General features: G+C 40.7%; 1 protein-coding gene across 2 annotated transcripts in view; it reads left to right on the forward strand.

The window, feature by feature from the left end:
- Positions 1–3,780: 3,780 nt before the first annotated feature.
- The window catches only part of Arhgap20 (Rho GTPase activating protein 20), a 99,065-nt gene continuing 79,120 nt past the window's right edge, over positions 3,781–23,725 (forward strand). For both annotated transcript variants that reach the window (XM_004666431.3, XM_045145214.1), the window contains exon 1: positions 3,781–3,964. In XM_004666431.3, the coding sequence (XP_004666488.3) occupies positions 3,860–3,964 (105 nt within the window). In that variant the 5' untranslated portion in view covers positions 3,781–3,859. The remainder of the gene's footprint in view (positions 3,965–23,725) is intronic.

The raw sequence follows: 23,725 nt of genomic DNA on the forward strand, positions 1-23,725 counted from the left end.
TTTTCTGGCCTGACTGCTGCATCCTTTCTCTCCTTCCCTCTTCTCCCCTTATCTACCTAGCCTCTCTTTTTCTCTTTCTCTTCTTCTCTCTGTTCTCCCTCCCCTCCCCCTACTTCTTGACAGTTTTTCACCTTCCATTATCTTGTCAGCAGTTCTGAGCATAAGGGCATGTCTACAGCCATACCACCCTGACCACACCCGATCTCATCTGAGTACTAAGGGCAGTGATGAGTACAGGATTTTGTATGAGATAAAATAATGTAACCAGTTTCTTCCTCAGAGAACTTGAACCCAGTTTTGTTAAATTTCTGATTTCTTAAGAGAACTCAGAATTACATGTAAAATATTCTGAGTTTTAATTTTGGCAACAAATTTGGGAAAAGGCATATATATTGAAAAACACCCTCAAGGATATTAATTTACAACATATGTTCAAGAGTATTTGGATAGCACTGAAAATGACTGCTGTGTGCATCTTAAGTTTATAAGGACTATTCCTATCGGATCATCAGGTGCCTGTCATAGTGTCCTGTATATAAAGACACATTACATGAATTCATTGCATGAACATCTCCTTTTATAGTAAAATTTCTCCATTGTTACTCAATCTAATAACTGATATTTTGGTTTCATTCTTAAATTAGTTTCTGCTAAAGGACTGCACTAGTGTTTCCCAGCTGCTGTGTTGCTATTCTTAGGATTTTCCTATAAAGTTTGTTTTGCAATATACTAAATGCACACTGCTTATGTCAGGCACTGGACCTCACACTCTTCAATTGCCTTATCATCACTAGTGTTTTCTGGCATCACACAAGTAGTCCCAATGCACAGAAAATGGCTTCACTGCAAGGACGGCCCCAGGCTTGTTTCTTCCCCATCAGAACAATTTCTTTACTCTATATAGCATTATGGAGGTGAAGATGTTTTTTGCTTTTTTTTTCCTATCATTGCATTCATTCACTCAAATGGAAAAAAAAATAAACTGGGGGCATTCTTGTGTACCTGGTATAAAGAAGACAAAACACAACCTTTTATTTTAAGGCAAACAGAATAAATGACAATGGTATACTGTGGGTTATAAAAAGAAGGAAACACGATTTATAGGGAGGCAATTGACCAAGTGGTTAAGACAACACAGGTTCTGGAGCACACTTTCAATTTCTATGTTTGACTTGCTTACTTACCAGCTACTTTGAACCACTACTAACATCCACTGGCTTTTTTGCCACCTGTAAAAATGGGTAAAAAAGGAAATCCACCTGATAGGATTATCATAAAAATAAAAGTGAAGTATATGTGTAAATTGCTTAAAATACCATCTGGCATAAAGTAATTATGCAATAAATGTTTTGTGCTGTTGCTAAAGATGCACTTGACCTTGTAGATTTCTCAAAATCGGGCATTTTCTATGCACTGGGTACTAGATGTTTAGGTATAAAGTAATAAATGTTAGAAATATAGAAGGAAAACTTCCCAGGCAATGAGAGTATCAAGTTCGAGGTCATGACAGTGTGGAAAGTTAAAGTGAGTTCTTAGAAGTATGAAGAATTCAGTGGGCTAAGAGCTGAAGAGGGGAGAGAGATTCAAGAGAAAGAAATGAGGGGTGGGGTCTCAAATCGTAGCGCAGCTTTTCATAGTATGGCATTTGAATTTCTTCTATAACATGGAATAAAATAAGGGTTATAGGAGAAAAGTGATGTAATCCGATTTGTGTTTTGAATATATTACATTCGTGATATACTAGGCCAACTTAATTTTATTGAGTGAGTCATACCTCAAAACTTCTAATGAGGGAGGGGTGGGACAGTTTACATGCAAACCAAAACTAATGGACTGGGAATAAAAACAAAAAGAAGTGAAAGTGGATATATTTTTCATATAGGCAGTAAAACAATACTTTGATTAGGAGCACAAGGCATGCATTACAAAAAGAAAGAAAGGAAGGAAGGAAGGAAGGAAGGAAGGGAGGGAGGGAGGGAGGGAGGGAGGGAGGGAGGGAGGGAGGGAGGAAGGAAGGAAAAGAAAAGAAAAGAAAAGAAAGAAAGGCTTCATAAGAAATGAGACTCTGAGTGAAAACCAACTCTAGCTATCCCTATTGAATATTTCTCATATCCATTCATTGTATGCTTAATCAATTCACTTAATTAACAAATGTGTACTGTCAACACTGCTTTAGATATTGGGATTCAACTGAGAACAAAGACAAAATTCCTGCCCTGTGGAAGCTTACATTTCTCTGAGATACAGAAGATAAACAAATATAGTACGTTACATGAAATATTAATATGTAGATTAAGAAAAATTAGGGATGTCCATATACAATAGTAATTTAAAGAAGCTTGCAAGCCATGAGATGATGTATTCAACAATAAATGAGAGAGGCTGTCTAACCCTCTGTAGGGCAAAATACATAATAAACTATGGTGGGTGCAAAGTGGGGTAGCTGCACACAGGCCTTGGTTGTTACATCATCTAGATGTAAATACAATTATTTATGTAAGATTTATTAAATTTCTGTGGACATAGCTTGAAATGAGCTGGAACATTATCTCACGATTATTTCCACAACAAATTCTGGGGTTTGGGTTGTTGGTATAGGGGGTGGGGTGTGCTTTGGACAGCATCCCCACTTGGAACAGAGCCCCCAGAGTTCTATTCTTCTATAACCTACCCCAATGACAGTGGAACCTGGCAGGAACCTCACTTTCTTTTATTTTTTCTCACAAAAACAAAACAACCTAGTATCACGGAATGGTGTCCAGTAATCGGCTGCCTAGTTTTCCTCCGTCCTGATTCCAAGGGAAGAATGCCACCTACCGAATCATTCACACCAGCAAACCAGTATTGCAAAGCTCAAGCACTCCCCAACTCATCCAGGGTCGGCTCCAAATCCCCTCCCTCTGATTATTCCTTGGCCTTAAAAGAACGCCACGATTTGAGCTGGCAGGAAGTTATGCTCTCAGGGCAGATATCTGATAAACGCTTCCACATATTGTCGCCTTCTAGGTAGCTAAGCCAAATTTCAGAGTCCTCTGTGCCTGCGTTTTCCTTTGAATTGCGCTTTCGCGTTCTGAATGCCCCGAGTCCCCTGCAGCCTGCAGAGAGCGAGAACCGCGGGCGCAAACGTGCTGGGGTGCTGACGGCGGGGGTCACCCGGACGGGCCAGCTTAAGCGCTCAGAGATCGCCCTAGAGGTCAAGCGATGCTATGCGGCTTCCAAATTTGTACCCGAGCGGTACGCGGTGACGTCCAACTGCATCCCCCACCTCCGGGCCTCGGGCGGGCCGTGGGGGTGGGGGCTCCCCTCCGCTGTGGGCTGGAAGCGAGGCCGGAATCACTGCAACTCCTCCGCGTGGGCTACAGCGGCGCCTTTCCCGCGGGCGGGCGCGTGTCCGTGCGCGCTGAGGTCCCCAGTGTGTGACCAGGGCCGGTGGGCGAGCTCCCACGGACAGAGCGCGCTCCGAGTAGCGGACCGAGGTCAGTGGGCCGCCAGGAGCTCTCGGCGTCTATGTGCAGAAAGGCCGCTAACCGCGCGGCCGGCGGAGGGCGGCGGGGGGCGGGCCCGCGGTGGCGCCCCGCGCCGAGGGGCGGGCCCTGAGGCTGGGCGGGCCGTGGCGCGGACGGCCAGGCGCGCGGGCGGTCGCCGCGGTATTCGCCTCGGGCCGCGGAGCGCGGCGCAGCTCCAGGCAGGCGCGGCGGCGGTGCATGGCCCCGACGGGAGGCGCGCCGGCCGCTCGCGGAGCGCGGCGTGCTCCCTGAGCGCGGCGGCCCGGGGCCTCGAGGGTCGCTCGGTCCTCGCCCCGCCGTCATGCGCGCCTAAGCCTCCTTCCTGGGCTGGGATTGACGCGCAGGTTTTCTTCATGGAAGCGATGTCGCCCCAACAGGATGCTCTAGGGGGACAGCCGGGGCGCTCGGCATCCCTGACGGGAATGTCTCGGATCGCCGGAGGCTCGGGCACCAAGAAGGTGAGGACGCTGGGCTCAGAGAGACCCCTGTTGCCTCGAGCCCCCACGCCGCAGCCCCCACGCCGCGCGCGCCAGCCCTCCCTCGGTCAGGCCCCGCGAGCCCATCGTGGCGCCGGGGATGTAACGGTGGTGGTCCCCCCGGGGCGCCGTCCCACAGGGTTCCCCGCCTGTCCCGGCGCGCTGCCCGCGGGTCACCCCGCACGCCCACTGAGCCACCCGGCCAGTTGCTGGTGTCGGGTGTGAACCGCTCTCTCAGCTGACCCCGCAGCCTCGCTCTGCTCCGTCTCCATCCGCGCCACATCCGCAGCGGGCTTCTGTGGGTCCGGGAGGGCGGTCCTGGGTTGGGGTGCTGGGGGCTCGCCTCTCCGCGGCCCCCGCGCTGTGGGTGTCCTTGACGAGGTCAGCCCCGCAGGCACCGCGCTGGGCGGCGTCCGCGGGCGAACGTGAAGGTAGGAGGCCGAGCTGCTGCGCCCGCGGGCCCCACTCCCTCACCTGGGCGCGCGGGTGGGGCCGGGCTCCGCGGCAGCTGCGGGGTCCAGGTGCCCTGCATGCCAGTGGGATGCATGGGGTGGGGGTCGAAGGTGAAGAGCCCATTGAGAAGGGCGGATGTCTAGGTCCACACCTCGGAACATGGAGGTTCGTTTGGGCCTAGAGCTAGGCAGGTGGGTTTGTCTTTGGGAGAATCGTGGCTGGTGAGGGGGAGGGCCACGCTTGGTTCACTGCTGGTCTCAGCTCCTGGGGACCAGCGCGGGGCTGGAGAGGCGACCGTGGGCGAGCGTGGGGGCGGCGCCCTTGTTCCTTGTCAAGGCTGGAGGACCGATAACTGGCAACAACTTGTAGCGTCCGCTTCCGATAATGCGGCGGCGGTGCGCAGGGAGGGTTTTGATGGAGGTGGGGTGTCTCTGGAACAGTTCCCTGAGCAAGTGCACGTGGACTTGAGCTGCCTTGCTCGGCTGGTGGCCTCTGGCAGGAACTGATTGGGATGTGCTTAAGCCCTGTCTGCCTCTTCTGCCTGCCTTCAAGCACAGAAACCTGGCCATTTTTGTTCCTTGTGGTTCCTTTGGAGCTTTTCTGGGAGTAAGTTGCAATGAAAGGAATCAACATCTTGGCTCTTCCTGTAGAGATCTACAAGGCACTGCATTGCTACAAATAGAAACTCAAGGGGCTACACAGGATTCCCTGCTTGTCGGGGATTTTAGGGCCTTTCATAAATTTTCACACTAGGGCCAGATGAAAGAGAGGTGAGATGGGTGTGCCAGGTATGGAAATGTGTGGGAGATTTCCAGAACCTTCACTGTGAAGCAGAGCCACCCAGGGCTGTCTGTGGACTTGATGTATGGGCTGTCCTGCCAGCTCAGCCTTTGGCAGCTGCTGTTTGTCCTTGTTCCTTTTCTTCCTCCTTCATCAGTGGACAGTGTGTGTGTCTGTCATCAGATCTTTCCAAATAAAAGGTGAAATCACTAGGTTAGTGGTACAGTTAGTATGGTGAATGAACATTAAGTAATTGGTAGAGATATAAAGCATTTTCTATTTTGGTAAACTTAAAAGAATTGAGGGGGGGCTGGAGAGATGGCCTAGCGGTTAAGCGCTTGCCTATGAAGCCTAAGGACCCCGGTTCGAGGCTCGGTTCCCCAGGTCCCACGTTAGCCAGATGCACAAGGGGGCGCACGCGTCTGGAGTTCGTTTGCAGAGGCTGGAAGCCCTGGCGCGCCCATTCTCTCTCTCTCCCTCTATCTGTCTTTCTCTCTGTGTCTGTCGTTCTCAAATAAATAAATAAATAAATAAAAAGAATTGAGGGACTGGAAATGCTTGCATGCAAAGCCTAAGGACCCTTGTTTGACTCCCTAGAACCCACGTAAGCCAGATGCACATGGTGGTGCATGTATCTGGAGTTCGTTTGCAGTAGTGCACCCATTCTGTCTCTCTCTGCCACACTATGCATCTCTCTCTCACTCAAATAAATATTAAATAACTCCTTTAAAAAAAAGAATTGGGAAAACATCAGTGATATGTTTTTCTTGAAGTGTGCCCCACCCCCTCGCTGATTAAGCCTGCTGATAAAGGGAGGAAGCATTACAGAATTGCTCCATCATTTGTCAAGTGGTATTTGTCCTTTCTCCTATGCACTTGACGACTCATCACAGCCCAGCTCAAAGATGGTGTTCTTCATTAGAAAACATAGTGGGCAACATTGCCATTCTATTGCTTAACTTTCCAATTGAGATTGTTGGGGAAAAAAATGTGAAATTGAGTACATAATGGCATATCATAGGCACATCAGTGTTAGCACTTACTGTGAATTTTCCTACCTCTATAATTCAAAACAATGAGTTTCAGTTGTTCAAGTGAAAATCTAGGATTGAGTTTCAACTCCTTTCCTCACTTGGAGCAAACAATCCATCAGAACAGCTGCTATATCTCCTTAGTGTCTTGAATTTCTCCACTCCATCTCCACTGCTGTCACTGCAGTCCAGACCAAGCCACCACCATCTCTTATTGTACCTGTGCAGAAATTCTGTCTTACCCTTTCTCATCCTTCAGTGACTCGATCTCCTTTTGCAGAACCAGTGATCTTTGTTTAAAAAAAAAAAAAAAAAAAAGTGAATTGCTCATGTTACCTGCCTGCTTACCATTCTGAAGGGGCTTTCTATCACATTTATAATAAAATCCTTGTTCCCGTCTTCTCCAACATATCTCTCTTGCCCCACTTCCCACCCCACTGTTGCTTGGATGTTCCTCAAGCCATGTGGGCCTTTTTTTCATTCCTATTTTGAGGCCTCAGTGTTGTCATTCTCTGTACTTGCTCCAGTTTTTTGTTTTTTTTTTTTCCATATAGTATCTTAGATCCTCACAGAGGCTTGGCCTTACTAGGAAAAGGAAGTCACTCTTCATTCATGCTCTGAGCCTTATGCTTTATTATAATTCTAACATTGTACTTTGCCTAATATTTTCTTATTGTTTCTTATCAGTTACCTGAATCCCTTGCAAGATTTATGAAAACTATGACAATGGATATGTTCTCAGCTGACTTTTCAGTACCACAGTGGTGCCTGTTATGTATTAACTATTTCATAAGCACTGGTCAAGGTATGTAGAGCAAAGAACTGGACTGATATGGCCCCTGTACTCAGAATTTATAGTTTAGAAAAGGACCAATAAACCTTTTAAAGAACCAGATAGTAAATATTTTTGTTCTGCAGGCAGTATGGTCTCTGTTGCAGGTCTTTACCTCTTCTGTTATAGTACCTAAGGCACATAAACAATATGTAAGTGAATGTACTCAGCTATGTTCCAACTAAACTTTATTTATTAAAAAATGCAGTAAGCTTTACAGGCAAGCCCCTTAACCACTAAGCAATCTGTTATAGTCAGGTTCATATTGTTGGCAGAAAACACCCAACCAAGAGCGGCTTGTGGGAAAAGGGGGTTTATTTTGGCTAACAGACTTGAGAGGAAGCTCCATGATGGCAGGGGAAAACAATGGCATGAGCAGAAGGTGGACAACATTACCTGACCAACATCAGATGGCAAACAGCAACAGGAGAGTGTGCCAAACACTGGCAAGAGGAAGCTATAGCTGTTAACACCCATAAGCCCACTTCCAACAGTACACTGCCTCCAACAGGCTTTAATTTCCAAATTGCCATCAGCTGGGGAGACTAGCCTCCAGCACACCTAAGTTTATCAGGGACACCTGAATCAAACCACCACACCATCTCTCCAGGTTCTATTCCTTAGGATCCACATAAGCCAGATGCACAGGTAGTACATGAATCTAGAGTTTCTATGCAGTGGCTAGAGACCCAGATGTGCCCATAGTCATTCTCTCTCTCTTCCTCCCTTCTTCCCTCTCTACCTCCCTCTCTCTCTCTCTCCCCCCTTCCCTCCCTCCCTTTCCCTCTTTCTGCCTGTAAAAATAATACTTTTAAAAATGCAGTAGATTATATAAATAAATAACAGTGTTTTGAACCATAGTCCACAGCAGTGGTGCTGAGTGGACTTGGTGATATAGTGTCTAGTTCAGTAGCCATTAGCAACATGTCTTTTGAGGTCTTAAAATGTGGCTACTACTGCAAGTGAAAAACTGAGTATTTTAACAGCTTCATCGAGGAAGTATGATAAAAAATAATTACACAAACCTAAGATTTGTAATTCTGAACGTTTGTTATAAGGATGTACCTGCCTATGAAACTTCTACTTTCTCAAGCAATCACCTGCCTGTTTTATGTTATTATAGGTTCATATTTTTCAAGAACTTAAGTGAACTCATGTTTTATATCATGTTTTGTATGCTTTAGTTTGCTTGATACCATTTTTGACCTCTATGTTTGTGTTGGTACTTTTCATTTGTAAAATGTTTAGCATACACAAGTTTGCAAACACAAGACTGCAGTCTTTTGGGCATTGAATGACTTGGTCATAATTAGGTGTATACTTAACTTTTCTATTTTTATTTTATTTTTTTGGTTTATTTTTATTTATTTATTTGAGAGCGACAGACAAGAGAAAGAGGCAGAGAGAGAGAGAGAATGGGTGTGCCAGGGCCTCCAGCCACTGCAGACGAATTCCAGACGTGTGCGCCCCCTTGTGCATCTGGCTAACGTGGGTCCTGGGGAATCGAGCCTCGAACCGGGGTCCTTAGGCTTCACAGACAAGCGCTTAACTGCTAAACCATCTCTCCAGTCCATATACTTAACTTTTAAAAGAACTGTTCAGTTCTTTTCCCAAGGTGATTTTCCATTTCCACTAGCAATATTTGAAAATCCAATTTCTCCAAATTTTTGCCAACACTTTTTGTGGTCTGCCCTTTTGTTTATAAATTCTAGTGGTTTGTGTTTGTACATCCTTGATGACTGCACAGTTTTTCATGTGCTTGTAATCTATTATATTATCTTTAGGGGAATGTGTACTTAAATATTGTATCTAGTTTTCAATGGATTGTTATAGTTCTTTATTATTGAATTTTGAGAGTAATTTATGTATTCTGAATTCAAATCCTTTATCAGATGTCATTTGCAAATTGTGTTTTCTGTCTGTAACCTTTATTTATAATCTTTCAAAGAATAAAATCTCTCTTTTTTGGTCCAGAGGAAGAGGCAAAAACAGTGGAAAATTTTAATAAATAGTCATGTTATTAAAGAAACAAGCATGACCCTTATATGGATCAATATGGATGTTAAGCTAGACCACTCAGTAGTAGGCTTTTCAGGATGGACTTTTTGAAAGTGATCCTTAACTCTTTCATAGATGAAAAAGATCAGGCTGTAAAAAGATTTCAGAAAGTAAGAGTAGCATTAAGTTCAAAGGTCCTCAGTTTGAGGAATGAGTGTATAGGGGCTCTATAAAAAATTAGACTCTTTACTTTCTAGTTACATTTATTATTTTAACCTCAGGTAGAGCTGTTTACTTGGATGACTTACCTTTGCTGTTTATGGTATTTGATTATTTCTAAAAGAAAAATCAAATTCACTATGAGAAGAATAAGATTTTCTATCACTGAGATGCTACAAGAGAATATCCAATAATTGTGCAGTGACCCTTAGAAATGGGACTCTGATAGATAGTATTAGCATATAGACAGTATTTTAAATTCTACTGGAATAATACATTCTTGGAGATATCCATATTTGTACTATACAGTTTTGGTACAGTCAAAGCATGTATTAAAATTACTTCAGTTCTAGGGTGACTTGTGTCAGATTCAAACACACTGACCTTTTGACTTCACTTAATAGCTAAAAAGTGTTTAACTAGGTGAGTGCTGGGGTAAGGAAGAGAGGCTTATAGCCAGTCCAGAGAAAATTTTGTTTGAAATAGCTTTGGTAATTTAAAATACGGAAGTTGCTGTTATAAACACCATCCTGTCTTTGTGTTGTGCATTCTCTAAGTCTAAATCTGTTTTTTAACACCTCATGGCACAACTTCCTCCTTAAGGGTTGTCTTTGACCAAGTCTAGTATGTCTAGTACTGGGCCTTGAATGCAACATCTTAATAATAACCTTGAGGCTGGGGAGATGGCTCAGAGGTTAAAGGCGAAAGCCTGTCAGCTCAGTTGATGTCCCTAGTACTGACATAAAATCAGTTGCACAAAGTAGCACAGAAGTCTGGAGTTCCTTTGCATTGGCAAGAAACCCTGGCATTCATTCTCCTTCATTCTCTCTCTTTCATCTTCCTTCTTCCTTGCCTTTCTCATGCTTGTAAATAAATACAATAAAATAATAAATTTTATGTTATTCTTTAATGCTAAGAAAAGCCATGCTCATAGTTAAGCTATATCCTACTTCCTACTGAGCCATCTCTGCTATTAGTCACAAAACGAATTCTGAAACACCAGGTATGTACATGTGTACACACACACACACACACACAGCCACCCCTTTGGCTTGAGAAGCAAAGACAGAAAGGTGGGCAGAGATAGAAGGGGTGCACCAGAACTTCCTGCTACTCCAAATGAACTCCAGATGCTTGCAACACTCTGTGCATCTGGCTTTATGTGGGTACTGGGGAATCAAACATGGACCTTTAGACTGCCAGCAAGCACCTAAAACGCTGATCCATCTTTCCTCCGCCATAAGATTCTTTTGTTAAATTCACTGTAGCTACTAGGTAAATGTTAGGTAAACATTGACTAATAGTGACAGTCAGTGAAGCTATCACTGCTTTGGTACCTTTCTGGATTTTTATGCCTTTATGTTTTCAGTTTTTGCTGTTTATGAAAGAAAGCAAGCATATTTAAGGGGCACTTGAGCCAGGCCTGATTTCTGAGCCAATGCCCAACCTTGCCTACTCTTGGAAAGCTTAATATATACTCATATTCAGGATTATATTTCAAAGTTGTATGTGGGTGCATTGACTCCTGTCCATCATAATTCTGCTGAGGAAAAGAAAAACATTCATGTCCAGAGTTATTCTTAAAATAAGAGCACAATAATCCATTTTAAAATGGCAAGAAGAAAAGTTACCCTTGTCAAGGTAAAGCTCATGTGTTAAAAGTGAATAAATGGTGGTTTGGTGCAGTATTTTATCTTTATGGATTTGTCTAAAAGGTATTTAATTTTAATATTAATTTGAGGCTAAAACAGGCAGCTATAAATCACAGACTGAAAACTCACAAACCACAGATACCTAAATAGCTTGTGCAGCTGTTGTTATTAATTCAGAAATGAAGATTGTCATGCAGTAATTCTTTCCCATGAGTTCAGTATTCTTCCAGGTTATAATTTGGTGAAAAGTCAGTAAGACAAAAGGTGGAAACATTTTGTCTTATAGTACCACACATAACTTACCAAAAGCATGTAACATACTTTGGTTGCCATAAAAATATGTTATACACTATGAAGTATTACAAAAAAGATCTGTGTAATGTCAAAGTTATATATGTGTGTATACATACACATGTGATGCATATAGTGCTTTAAGGGCATATGTATATTATTTTTGTGATTCAATAGAGTTTCATGAAATGTACTTCTGTATTTCCATAGACTGGAGAAAACATTTGTTTTCCTGTTATTTCTGTTGGTATCTCAAGTGTTCAAGATTATAGAATTCTATAGGTCCTGATGTGTACAAGAACCATGCAGAGAGAGAGGCTATATATGGAAGTAGTAATTATGACAGCTGTCTGAAACAAACTAAGTTGGGGTTAGTCTTTCTTGTCTGCTCTTGTGTGCCACAATGAGGGAGGCAAGTAAAGGATCAAGGATAACTGTCTTCTGTTGTCCACTCGTAATGCAGCTTGTAGGCAATACAGCCCTGCTTACATTTTGTCATACTTTCTTTAGGAAAAGTTTAAGTTAGACTCATCCAGCAAGCAAAAGAAGTAGCCCCATCAGCACTGTGTGTCAGTAGTGTGCTGAGCAGCCTTGACCTAATTTTGACAGACACCTAATTTTGACAGTCACATGGCACAACTGAAATGTAAAACCTGTTTTGAGCTGTCTGGGTGCTTGTGTGTGGGCTCTTCAAATGGAATGTCTCTGTAACCACATTAGCTCCCATGTCAGTGATCTGGAAAACCCAACTTCTTGATAGCCTTTTACTTTCTTTATTTCCCAGGGACATGATCTATACTAAGGAAACTGCATATATTCTCTCTTCTACCTCTTTAGTTCCTTTGAATGTTACCTTTAATGGTGACTGTTACTAGGGTTAGCTATAGACCTGGATCTGTCTTTTGTCCTCATTTGATAACCTTTGGACCTTTAAAAATATTTTTATTTATATTTATTTGCAATCAGAGAGAGAATAGAGATAGAGACCCACAGAAGAAAGGGAGGGAAGGAGGGAAAGAGGAGAGGGAAGAAATGGCATGCCAGGGTCTCCAGCCTGTGCAAATAAACTCCACTCCATGTGTATACACCAATGCATCTGGTTTATCTGGGTACTGGCAAATCAAACCCAGTTGTTAGGCTTTGCAGGCAAGTGCTTTAACTGCTAGGCAACCTCTCCAGCCCTTCTTTGGAAGTTTTAATCTGTATTTCCTTTGGATTTGACCAGAATACCCTTTCCCTCTGCATGTAGGAAATGAAAGACTACTGTAAGGTGCCACTTCCCAGTCATCACCGTATATCTCATTCTTCAACCCCTTGGCTCTCAGACAGGTGGTGTCCTGTGTATATCAGAGTGTGCCATGATTGTACAAATAATACCATTTTGTGTGGGCCACTATGTGAAAAACCAAGGTGGTAAGGCATTCTTAGGCAGAGAGCATTGAGATTAAGCCTATGGATTTAAGTTCTGCTGAGAGAGACTCATGACCATAGGCTGACAGGTGAATTTGCTAAAGAAGGTAATCCAGCCAGGCCCATCATAATGATAGTCCAGGTTCCCTAAGGGATTAGGTTGGAGGCAGAGGAACAAAGATACATTCATTCACAAGGTAAATTCTAATAGCGTGTATTTATTCACACATAGAACTTTAAATCTTATAGGCATGTTCCATTATCACAGTGCATTTTACTTCAGAAGCATTTGCTATGTATGTTTTCCTTTGTGGTGGGCAGAGCAGGTACCTCCATTTTAAAGAGAATCTGAGGAATTACACCTAGAACCAGGCCCCATACTTAAGGTCCATTATCTGCTAGCCTCAGGGCCCATTCTATGACATTATATAGATTCTTATGTTTGTTGTTATCAGTTTGTACTTATCTCATGGAAAGAGGAAAGAGCCACACATAAAAATGTTTCTAAAGCTTGGAAAGAATTTTAATCTGTTCATTGTAGTATGTACTGTAATGATATTTGTTTTTATTTTTATTTTATTATTTTTATTTTTATTTATTTATTTATTTATATTTAGTTTTCCGAGATAGGGTCTCACTCTAGCTCAGGTTGATCTGGAATTCACAATGTAATCTCAGAGTGGCTTTGAACTCATGGCAATCCTCCTACCTCTGCCTCCCAAGTGCTGGGATTAAAGGCGTGTACTAGCACACCCGGCTAACACTTATTTTAATTAAATGTTCAAAATGATCTGGATGGAACTTTGAGAGTGAACAGATTATACTTATCATAGGCCAAACTGACAATAGAGGGAAGCTTCAGCTTACCCTGTGGTGGAAATCTTGTGGTAATCAGAACCAGAAGCAAGGTGCAAAGTTAAAAATAATTCTTTTTCTCTTACAGAGCCAATATTTTGAGCTATAATTGTTCAGTGGCTTGAGCTTGTCCCCACAAATAAATACTTGAGGCATGCAGGGAAGACAAATGGTTTACTGGTCACTAGGTTGCACAGACTAGCCACAAAAAAAAAAACAAATAAGACTTAAAGAAGCCACTTTGTAAATTTAAGTATTTTTTTTAGCCTTGAACATCTATAGTTCTTTAAAATCTTTCGTCAAAGTTCATATCTTAGTACTGTGCTTATTAACATTAAAGGCTTTAAAGTGACTTTAGTACCATTTCAGTAAAATTTGATTGAAATGATTGGATTTTATTTCAAAACAAACTGTGAAAAATTGCATTCCCTGTCTTTCATCATGTTGCTTTCTTTAGATATACTTTATTTTCCTTTAATTGTTATGATAGCTAAAAATGACCATATACAGACTTGAAAGCTGAACAAGACAATGCTGTATCTCTTAGTTGACATGAAATTAAATTATAATGAGTCTTAATGAACGTTTTTATAAAAGTATTTTGTGAGTTACTAAAATAAAAATGCAGAGATTTGAAAATTAGTTATCGGTTCATATTTCCCTACATAAGTTTCATTTGTTAAAAAGAAACCTTATATTAAATGACATTAATTCATTAACTCAATACATAGTCCTTGATGATCTATTATATGAAATCCTAAACAGGGTCCGGGAGAAGTAGGGGAGAGATAGTGGAAAACCATAATGGGCAGGTGAGCCAATTCCTCAAATCTCTGAGGCATGTAAGTAAAAAATGATTAAACATTTTGTACAAAAATCATATCAGCAGTTTTACATTTTTTATATATTTACTTCAAATAATTGTTACAAAAAGATGAACCAGTGTTCTGAGATAGAGCCTGGTTTAGCAGTCAGGTAGTTAATATTTTGTTTTGTTCTTGTTTTTAACAGACTAAAATACCTTATAATTCACTCATTTATCATGCATAATTTATTGACTTTAAGATTACTTATGGAATTGTGCATCCATTGCCACAATTAAGTAGTTTTAGAGCATTTTTATTACCTCATAAAGGAGCACCACACCTCTTAGTCATCTCTCAATTCTCAAATCTCCCCAAACTCTGGACAAGTACGAATCTATATTAAATCTTTATACATTCACTTATTCTGGACATCTTATATAAATGAAATCATATGGCATCTGGTCTTTTGTGACTGTTTTATCTGAATTAGCATAATGTTTTCAGGGTTCAATTTTGTCATTGCATATACTAGAGTTTCATTTCTTTTATTACCAAGTAATATTTAATGTAAAGATAGACCACATTTTACTTATTTATCTTCCTTTCAGCATACTTTAGTGTTGTTTCCATGCGTTAATATTATGGATAATATTGCTATGAATATTCAGTTTTTTGAAGGCAGGTCTCATTTTAGACCAGGCTAGCCTTGAAGTCAGGATGATCCCCCTACCTTAGCCTCCTGAGTGCTGGGGTTAAAGGTGTGTGCCACTACCCCGACCATGTGTGTAAGTTTTTATGTAGATATATGTTTTTATTTCTCTTGAGTGTAGACCTAGGTGTGGAATTACAGGATCATACGTGTAGAAATGCTATGTTTAATCATTTTGGATCTTCTAAATGTTTTTTATAGTAGCTGTACTAACATAGAATTGACATTAGCATACAAAAATTCAATTTCTCCACGTCTTTACCAGTAAATTATTTTTCTTGTGTGTGAAGTAGTGCACATTAGACTTTTATTTCAATTTCCCCAATGACTATTAATGTTGAACAATTGTGTTTTTGAGGGGGTGGGGAGAAAGCCACTGCAAATAAACTTCAGACATGTGTGCCCCTTTGGCACCTGTGCAACATTGTGTGCTTGCATCACTGTGTGTCTGGCTATGTGGGACCTGGAGCCAAGCACCTGAGCTGCTAAGCCATCTTTCCAGCCCTTGAACAGTATTTTTCATGGGCTGTTTATGTGTCTTCTTTGGAGAAATGGATATTCAGATCTTTCACCTGTTTTTTAATTGGGTAATTTGCCCCTATTATTGAGATATAATAGAACTTTACATATTCTACATTAAAGTGACTCATCAGATACATGATTTGCATTTCTTTTCATTGTGTGAGCTATCCTTTCACTTTCTTTAAAGTGTCTTTTCAAGTATATAAGTTTTCAATCTTAACAGTGTCCAATTTGTCTATATTTGCTGTTGTTGCCTGTGCTTTGGGTTTAATGAATAGAAATCATTGATTGTTTTATCCATAATAGCCAGTATTTTAGTAAGATTTTTATAGTTTTAACTCTTATGTCTTTAGTCAGGTTTAAGTTAATTTGCATACATGGTATGGGTTAGAAGCCCAATTCTATTCCTGTAAGTACAATTATCCAGTTGGTAACAAGTAATTAACCTTTACTATATCATCAGTCAGACATTTACTAAGTACCACAAAGTGATGTTACTGTGTGTTTAGAATGCAGTTTACACAGGTTTGTTCCTGACTATCCAGTTCCCTAGAAGATACCTGCATTTCCAAACAATATCCAAGAAGGGTTCTTAAAGGCAAAATTCCTTCCTCCCTTTCCTTTCTTGCCTTCAATTCTCAGATGAGATTGCATGTATGAAGACCATGCTTGTTCTTTGTCTTTCTACATGTGGGTTTCAGCATTGTTGCAATTACTTTCTCAATGTTGAAAAACACCCAAGCAGAAGCAGCTTATAGTAGGAAAGGCTTTATTTCAGGCTTATAGAATTCAGGGAAAGCAGAAGTTGGCTCACTTCCATAGATGCATTACAGGGAGACACCACCAAACAGCTAGCAAACATGAATCACTAAGAGCTCAAACTGCTTCTGGCCACACACCTAGTGGGGCTAGACTATAAGATCTTCCCTTAGTGACACCTCATCCCAGCAGGGCTCTTCCCACTGGAGACTAATGTTGCAAACTTAATCTTAATCAGAAATTCCTGAGGCACATTCAAACCACTAAATTCTGTCCCTTGTCCCCCAGACTCACGATGATCTCACAATGTAAATTGTATTCTCTCCAACTTCAGAGTTCCTCATAGTCTTTACCAACTTTAACATTGTTCAAAAGTTCCAAGTCTTTTCTGAGAATTAAGACTGTCTCTTAACTGTGAGTCCCATAAAATCAAAACTTGCATTTTTCATATCTTTCAATTATGTACATTCTGCCAAGCCTACCAGTCCATTCATTCTAAATTAAACCTTGATCAAACTCTCAGAGAATGGGTGGAAGAATGAAACCAGCCTTTAACCAGTAGCCCATTTCCCTCAAAATTCTTTCCTTCCCCTTTGAAAGTTCATAAGCCAAGGCTTCACAGTCCATAATTCTCTCTGAATTTAACATTTTCAGACTTTCAGTAGAATCATCCATCAAGCTCTGCTTACAGCACTACAAGATTTCTCCAGTCCAAAGTACCAAGTCCTTCCACATTACTCTAGCATACAAATTCCAAAAGACCAAAGCCCACATGGTCAGGTTCATCATAGCAGCAATTCCTCTCTCAGTACCACTTTTTTGTTGAGTTACTTTCTCATTGCTTATAAAAACACTTGACTGGAAGCAGGGTATGGGAGTAAATGTTTTATTTGAGGCTTACAGAGTCCAGTGGAAACACCATCAATGGTGGAAAAAGCTGGCTTACTTTCATGGATGCACAACAGAGAGGCACCAACAAACAGCCAGAGCTTAAATTGCTTCTCTTCACACACCTAGCAGAGCTGGACTACAAGATCTGCCCCCAGTGCAACCTCCTTAGCAGGGCTCCACCCACTGGGGACTCAAGTTGTAAGTTCAATCTTAACCAAAAATTCCTGAAGCTATGGGGGACATACATTCACATTCCAACCACCACAAGCATGGTGGTTTTGATGTGGTGAATAATAAAATTCTAACACTCCTTTTGTTTGAGTATATACTGTATGCCAGGCATTATACTAAGCTTTTGCAATGCAACATAACAGTAAATCACTGTTAATGGAGGAAGGGAAGTTTGGAAAAGAGATAAGTTCATATTTTCTAAAAAGCAACAGGAAGATAAATAAAAAGTCACTTAACTGAGGCAAGTATGATAAGTAAGATATAAATGTAGACAGTTGCATGTATAATAAATACAACTGCATAAAAGTGGTTTGAGGTAGAAATCATCTTGCAGATTAGTGGGCAATGCTTTGAAATATAAGCTATAAACTAAATTACAAGCTTTTGGTTCTCCTCTTTATTTGTGACCTCTATCCACTTACTTTTGGGCAGTGTGTGTGAGCGTGTGTGGGGGGGGGGAAGAGAGAGAAAGAGAGAGAGAGAGAGAGAGAGAGGGAAGGGGAGAGAGAGAAGGAGGGAGACAGGGTTTTACATAGCTGATGATAATTCTCAACTTCTGAGCCTCCAACCTTTACCTCACAAGTGCTGGAATTACAGGTGTGTGCCACCCCACCCAGTTTATGAAGAGTTGGGGATCCACAACAAGGCTCTGTATGTGCTAGGCAAGTACTCTACCAACTGAGCTACACCCATAGACTTTTGACCAACCAATTAAATATAGCTTCAGAGAAGGTAGCATAATCAATCAAAGATATAGTGTCTCTATAATGTGCACATTATACTTCTAATAAGTTATAATTTGTAAAAAAAGTTTTTAAAATTTGATTGCTATTCTCTTTTGTAGAACCACTAAATTCAGTGGTTCTACAGTGAAGTAGACATATTACTTCCTGTTTATTTGAATTTTAGCACACAAAATTCGTGTTATATTTTGGGCTGCTTAACACAGTGTAGATGGTATGATATCAAGATCATGTCCATAATATTAATGCAGATGCTTTTTTATCTTTTGTATCTTAATGTGTAGTTTATCCATTGCTTTTGCTTATGTATGTGGTGCATGCACAGGAACGTGCTCATGCTGCACCTCGTGCCCTCACTCTGGAGCAAGGTGTATTCATTCCCTGAGTGGCGAAAGCTGGTGTCTGGCTCCATTGCTCTTCCACCCATTTTTATTTGACCCAGAGTTTCTTACTGATCCTGTAGCTTGCTGGTCCTTTTTTGTGCTTAATTGATTCTTGCATTTCTGCTCCCCACAAAAATGAGGTTACAGATGCACATGGTCATGCCCAACTGTTTATGTGGGTCCTGAGATTCCAACTCGGCTAGTCTCTCAGGTTTCCACTGGCCCTTACTCTTTTTTTTTTTTTTTTAATTTATTAGTTTTCTTTTCAGTAAATACAGGCAGTTTGGTACCATTATTTAGGCTCATCTGTGATCTACCCCCTCCCATTAGACCCTTCTTGTTAATGAAAATGGGTCGTGCATTGTGGAGTTAGCCCCCAGTTATTGGTATGATAAATGTCTCTGCAAATCATGACCCAACATGTGACTCTGACATTCTTTCCGCCCCCTCTTCTGCAAAATTTCCCTGAGCCATGTTGGGTTCATTTTTGGTCTGCTTCAGTGCTGAGGTGTTGGGGGCCTCTGAGGCTCTGGCTCTCTGATTTGGTAGGAGTTGATTTTTCTCTGTGTTGGTCTCCTTCCCCTTTGTGCTGGTATCTGGTTCATCAGGAAAACATCACCCTTGCTTATTTCGCCAGTTGTCCTTAGTTTCAGTTGGGCCCCTTTTGAGGTATGTTGGGGCAGCTCTCTTCTTAGGATCTGCATCTATCTGGAAAAGAGAAGCAGATTCTCCAACGGAGAGTAAGTTAGCACCCAGAAAATTGAGATAACACTTACTTTTTTTTTAAAATTTTTTATTTATTTATTTGAGAGCAACAGACACAGAGAGAAAGACAGATAGAGGGAGAGAGAGAGAATGGGTGCGCCAGGGCTTCCAGCCTCTGCAAACGAACTCCAGACGCATGCGCCCCCTTGTGCATCTGGCTAACGTGGGACCTGGGGAACCGAGCCTCGAACCGAGGTCCTTAGGCTTCACAGGCAAGTGCTTGACCGCTAAGCCATCTCTCCAGCCCAACACTTACTTTTTTGATAGACAGTATGGTAGGTTTAGGCCCTCTTATACCCCGTGATTGATGGTAGCTTGATATTGTAGAGTGGGCTTGTGTTTGGGTATGGTTCTGACTTGTTTCCCAGCTCCAGCTAAGGGTCTAGTACCACTGAGTGGATCAGTTAGCCAAATCAAGAGCAATTGATTCCTCACCATGGCTGTGTACCACTATTGCACTTGTGTGGGCATCACATCCGGTTATTTGCTGCTAATTAGGTTAAACAATGTGTTGCTTGGACAGATCTTGGTCATTTTCCCCAGTCGCCTACGTAGCGCCTTCTGGCACTAGACACGCTGACTGTCTGGGGACTGACTCTCTCCTAGCTTCCAGCCATGTCATTCCATTTTAGGCGTCAGCTGTGTATGGAGTCTTCAGCAATAGGGTCTTACCACTGGCCTTTGGTGGGTCATCAAGTACTCTGACAGAAGTCTGTCATTGTTTTGGGAAACCTTGTAGGTTTCTCTGATCAAAAGCTTATTGTGGATGGTAGGCCCAAGCTGGAAGTGGCGGTTACAGGTCAGTGTCCACTAAGAAATTGAGGAAAAAGATAACTAATATACAAGAGTTAGAGAGGAGAGAGATAGAGGGGAGAGGGGGAGAGGGAGGGAGGGAAGATGTAGGAGATTTAGGTCAGTTTTGATCCTACCCTCTCCAGTGTCTTGTGGTTCCGGTGTTTCCTGTAAGGGTCTAGTGAAGGTTCAGCCATTTGGTCTGTCTTTTAGGAAGTAGAATTTTATGGTACCATTGCCGTTTGGGTCCGGATTACTGTTTTCCACCCTTTGATTCCCTCCCCGCCCTCCCATCCATCTTATTGTCTAGTCCATGAGGTGCTTGCTGGGTATGTAAGGCATCTTGGGCAGATTCAGGTTAGGTGTTGCAGATGAGTGAGACTATGTGTCGATTTTTTTTCTGTGATTGGGTAAGTTCGCTGAGAATGATCTGTTCCAGGTTCAACCATTTTTCCTCAAATTTCTTTATGTCGTTTTTTCTTACTGCTGTATAGAATTCCATTGTGTAGATATACCACATCTTTGTTATCCATTCTTCTAATGATGGACATCTGGGTTGATTCCAGCTTTTAGCTATTACGAATTGAGCTGCTACAAACATGGTTGAGCAAATCTCTCTGGCTTTTGGTTTGAAGGTTTTAGGGTAGATGCCCAGTAATGGTATAACTGGGTCTGTTGGTATTTCTATAGCCAGCTTTTTCAGGAGTTTCCATATTGCTTTCCAAAGTGGTTGTACCGTCCTGCATTCCCACCAACAGTGATTGAGTGTCCCTGCTTCTCCACATCCTCGCCAGCATTTATTTTCATTTGACCTTTTGATGTTGGCTATCCTTACTGGGGTAAGGTGGAATCTCATAGTTGTTTTAATTTGCATTTCTCTGATGATTAGGGATGATGAACATTTTCTTAGGTGTGTGTTTGGCATTTGTATCTCTTCCTCTGTGAATTGCCTGTTTAACCTGTGCCCCATTTTGTGAGTTGGGTATTTGTCTTCTTATTGTTTAGACTTTTGAGTTCTTTGTAAATTCTAGAGATAAGGCCTCTATCAGTTGGATAACCTGCAAATATTTTCTCCCATTCTGTGGGTATTCTATTGGCTTTGCTTATTATATGCTTATCTGTAAAGAAACTCTTCAGCTTCATATGATCCCAATGATTGAGTGACTGTTTAAGAACTTGAGCCACTGGGGTTTTATTCAGGAAGTCTTTTTCCATTCCTATATCATGGAAAGTACTTCCTAAATTTTTTTCCAGTAGTTTTCGAGTTTCTGGTCTTATGTTGAGGTCTTTGATCCATTTGGATTTGAGTGTTGTGCATGGTGAAATGTGTGGATCAAGTTTTAGTTTCCTGCATGTGGTTATCCAGTTTGTCCAGCACCATTTGTTGAAGATGCTATCTTTTTTCCAGTCTATATTGTTTGGGCCTTTGTCGAATATCAAGTAGCTATAGTTGCTTTGGCCCTTACTCTTGTATAGGAAGTGTTCTTAACCACTGAACCATCTCTCCAACTTATGTTTATTCATTTTTATAAAAGAATTACCTTTTTAAAATATTTTGTCCCCCAATGGCATACACTTCTTTCAATGCCATCTAGATATAAACAACAAACACTTTGGAATTCTGCAAAATAGAATGGAATTACACACTGGATAGTGATTTTTAAACTACAAGGAAAAATACACATTGTTGGAAATTTGCCTCCTCTTTTCTATGAAGCAAAAAAAATCATAATTAACCCTGTCACAGAAGAGAAATTTGAGGTGGTAGTTTAAACATAAGCTCCCCCTGTTCTGATAAATCTGTAGAGAAATCAAGAGTATCATCTCTTTCAATGTATTTTATTTTATATAGTGTTATAGCCAAGTAAAACTTAAAGTCCTCTTGCTTGAGTAAAGATCAGTGAACTTGTTTTAAATTTATCATTGGACCTTTGTTCCATGAGTAAGAGAGATCTGTGTATTTTGAATAAATTCTTAAATTTATATGTTTCAGTTGTATCAGCTCCTCCTAAGATTTTTCATTACAAACAACATAAAATCCTTTAAATCTTAAATGCATTCTGTATATGTTTATTACTAATCCAGGAAAAATATCAGAAGTAGAAAGGACCTAAGAAACTATGTAGTACAAATTTTCTCATTTTGTAAACAGTATAAGCCAGAAACAGTGATTGCATTGCCTTGAGTTGCTGCTTTCATTAGAGGTAAAGTAATTCTGAGTACAAATGATAGGACCTTAAATGTGAAAAAAAAAAAATAGTATTCTCCTCGAAATCTATCACTTGCTCATTAATATAGATGAACTGGTTAAGGTGGGTGCAATCAATATTTGCCCCCTTATATATCTGAAAGTTTTATATTATTCAGAAACACAGTCTAATCAGTGTGTATACAAGTGATCTATATCATTTCCATGAATATTCCTATTTTTACAGTACCTTTACAAAGGAATATTTATCACCATTCCTTAATTATTCATTCTCATATTGAACACCTATCACTCAGATTTTCCTACATAATGAGTTTTCTTAATTCATGAATTCTTAAGTAATCTATTTTTGAGGACTTCAAAGCTCTCTGAAATTGAATGATAAAAAGTTCATAACTTTTCTCGAATATCTACCATGAAGGTTAACCTAGATTCTTAATTCTATAGCTCTATCCCCATTCTCTAATATCTCATCTTCCATGTGGATACTCATTTTCCTATGTAGTACTGCATTAATTTAGAAAATATTGCTATTTCCAAATGAAGAATATCACTGTTTTTTCATAAACTTTCTTTTCTAAACTTTAATTAATTTTATGGCTAACCTTTGAATCTGTTCTAAATTCTTCATAAAGCTGAATGCCAAGGAGCTCAGAATTAAAAGGCATCTATAAAGAGAGCACTTCTATAGGACTTTGATCTGCTGGTGGTGATGTCACAGGGATGGAAGAAACAGAAGGAAAGCTGGTGATAGAAGCCCAGGAATATACCACCCAAGACATATTAGGCAAATGCTCAAGGTCAAGACAGGTAGAAAATAAGGGGTTCAGGTAAAACTTAACAAGATTTGATATATTTCATATTTCAAAGTAAAAAAAAAAAGTTTCCCAAATAAAGGGAATTGGTATTAGAAAGAAAACTCAAAGCTGGACCTGAAAAAGAAATAGGATACTGCAAAAAAAAAAAAAAAAAAAAAGTATCTGAAACCCAGCTTGACACATATGAAAAGTGTCCCCTTTCTTGGTAAAATTATTCCCATCTTTCATGAGGCTGTTAATGTAGGAAGATATTGGTATACCTTAAAATAGAAATATTTGTCTCCGAGTTTCCTTTCTGCCTACAACCTCTTCAGTCACAGTAGCCTCAGAATGGTGGGTTCCTGGGCTTCTGAGGGATGTGAGTAATGGAAACAAAAACCTTGAATGCTTTATTATATGAACAAGGTTATTGACTCTTTAGAGTTGGAAAGATTAGACTTGAGATTCTGATGCCAACTATGTACTATTTGTATGTAAGTAAAGTACCAAATATATACAGAAAATTTTTATACATGTAACTTTGGCTATATAACTGAGTCATGGTAAATAACACTCAATTGAGGTATTTAATACTCTGTTTCTTAATTCACATAT

This window comes from Jaculus jaculus, chromosome 3 (genome assembly GCF_020740685.1).
Source record: "Jaculus jaculus isolate mJacJac1 chromosome 3, mJacJac1.mat.Y.cur, whole genome shotgun sequence".
In the NCBI taxonomy this organism is placed as follows: domain Eukaryota; kingdom Metazoa; phylum Chordata; class Mammalia; order Rodentia; family Dipodidae; genus Jaculus; species Jaculus jaculus.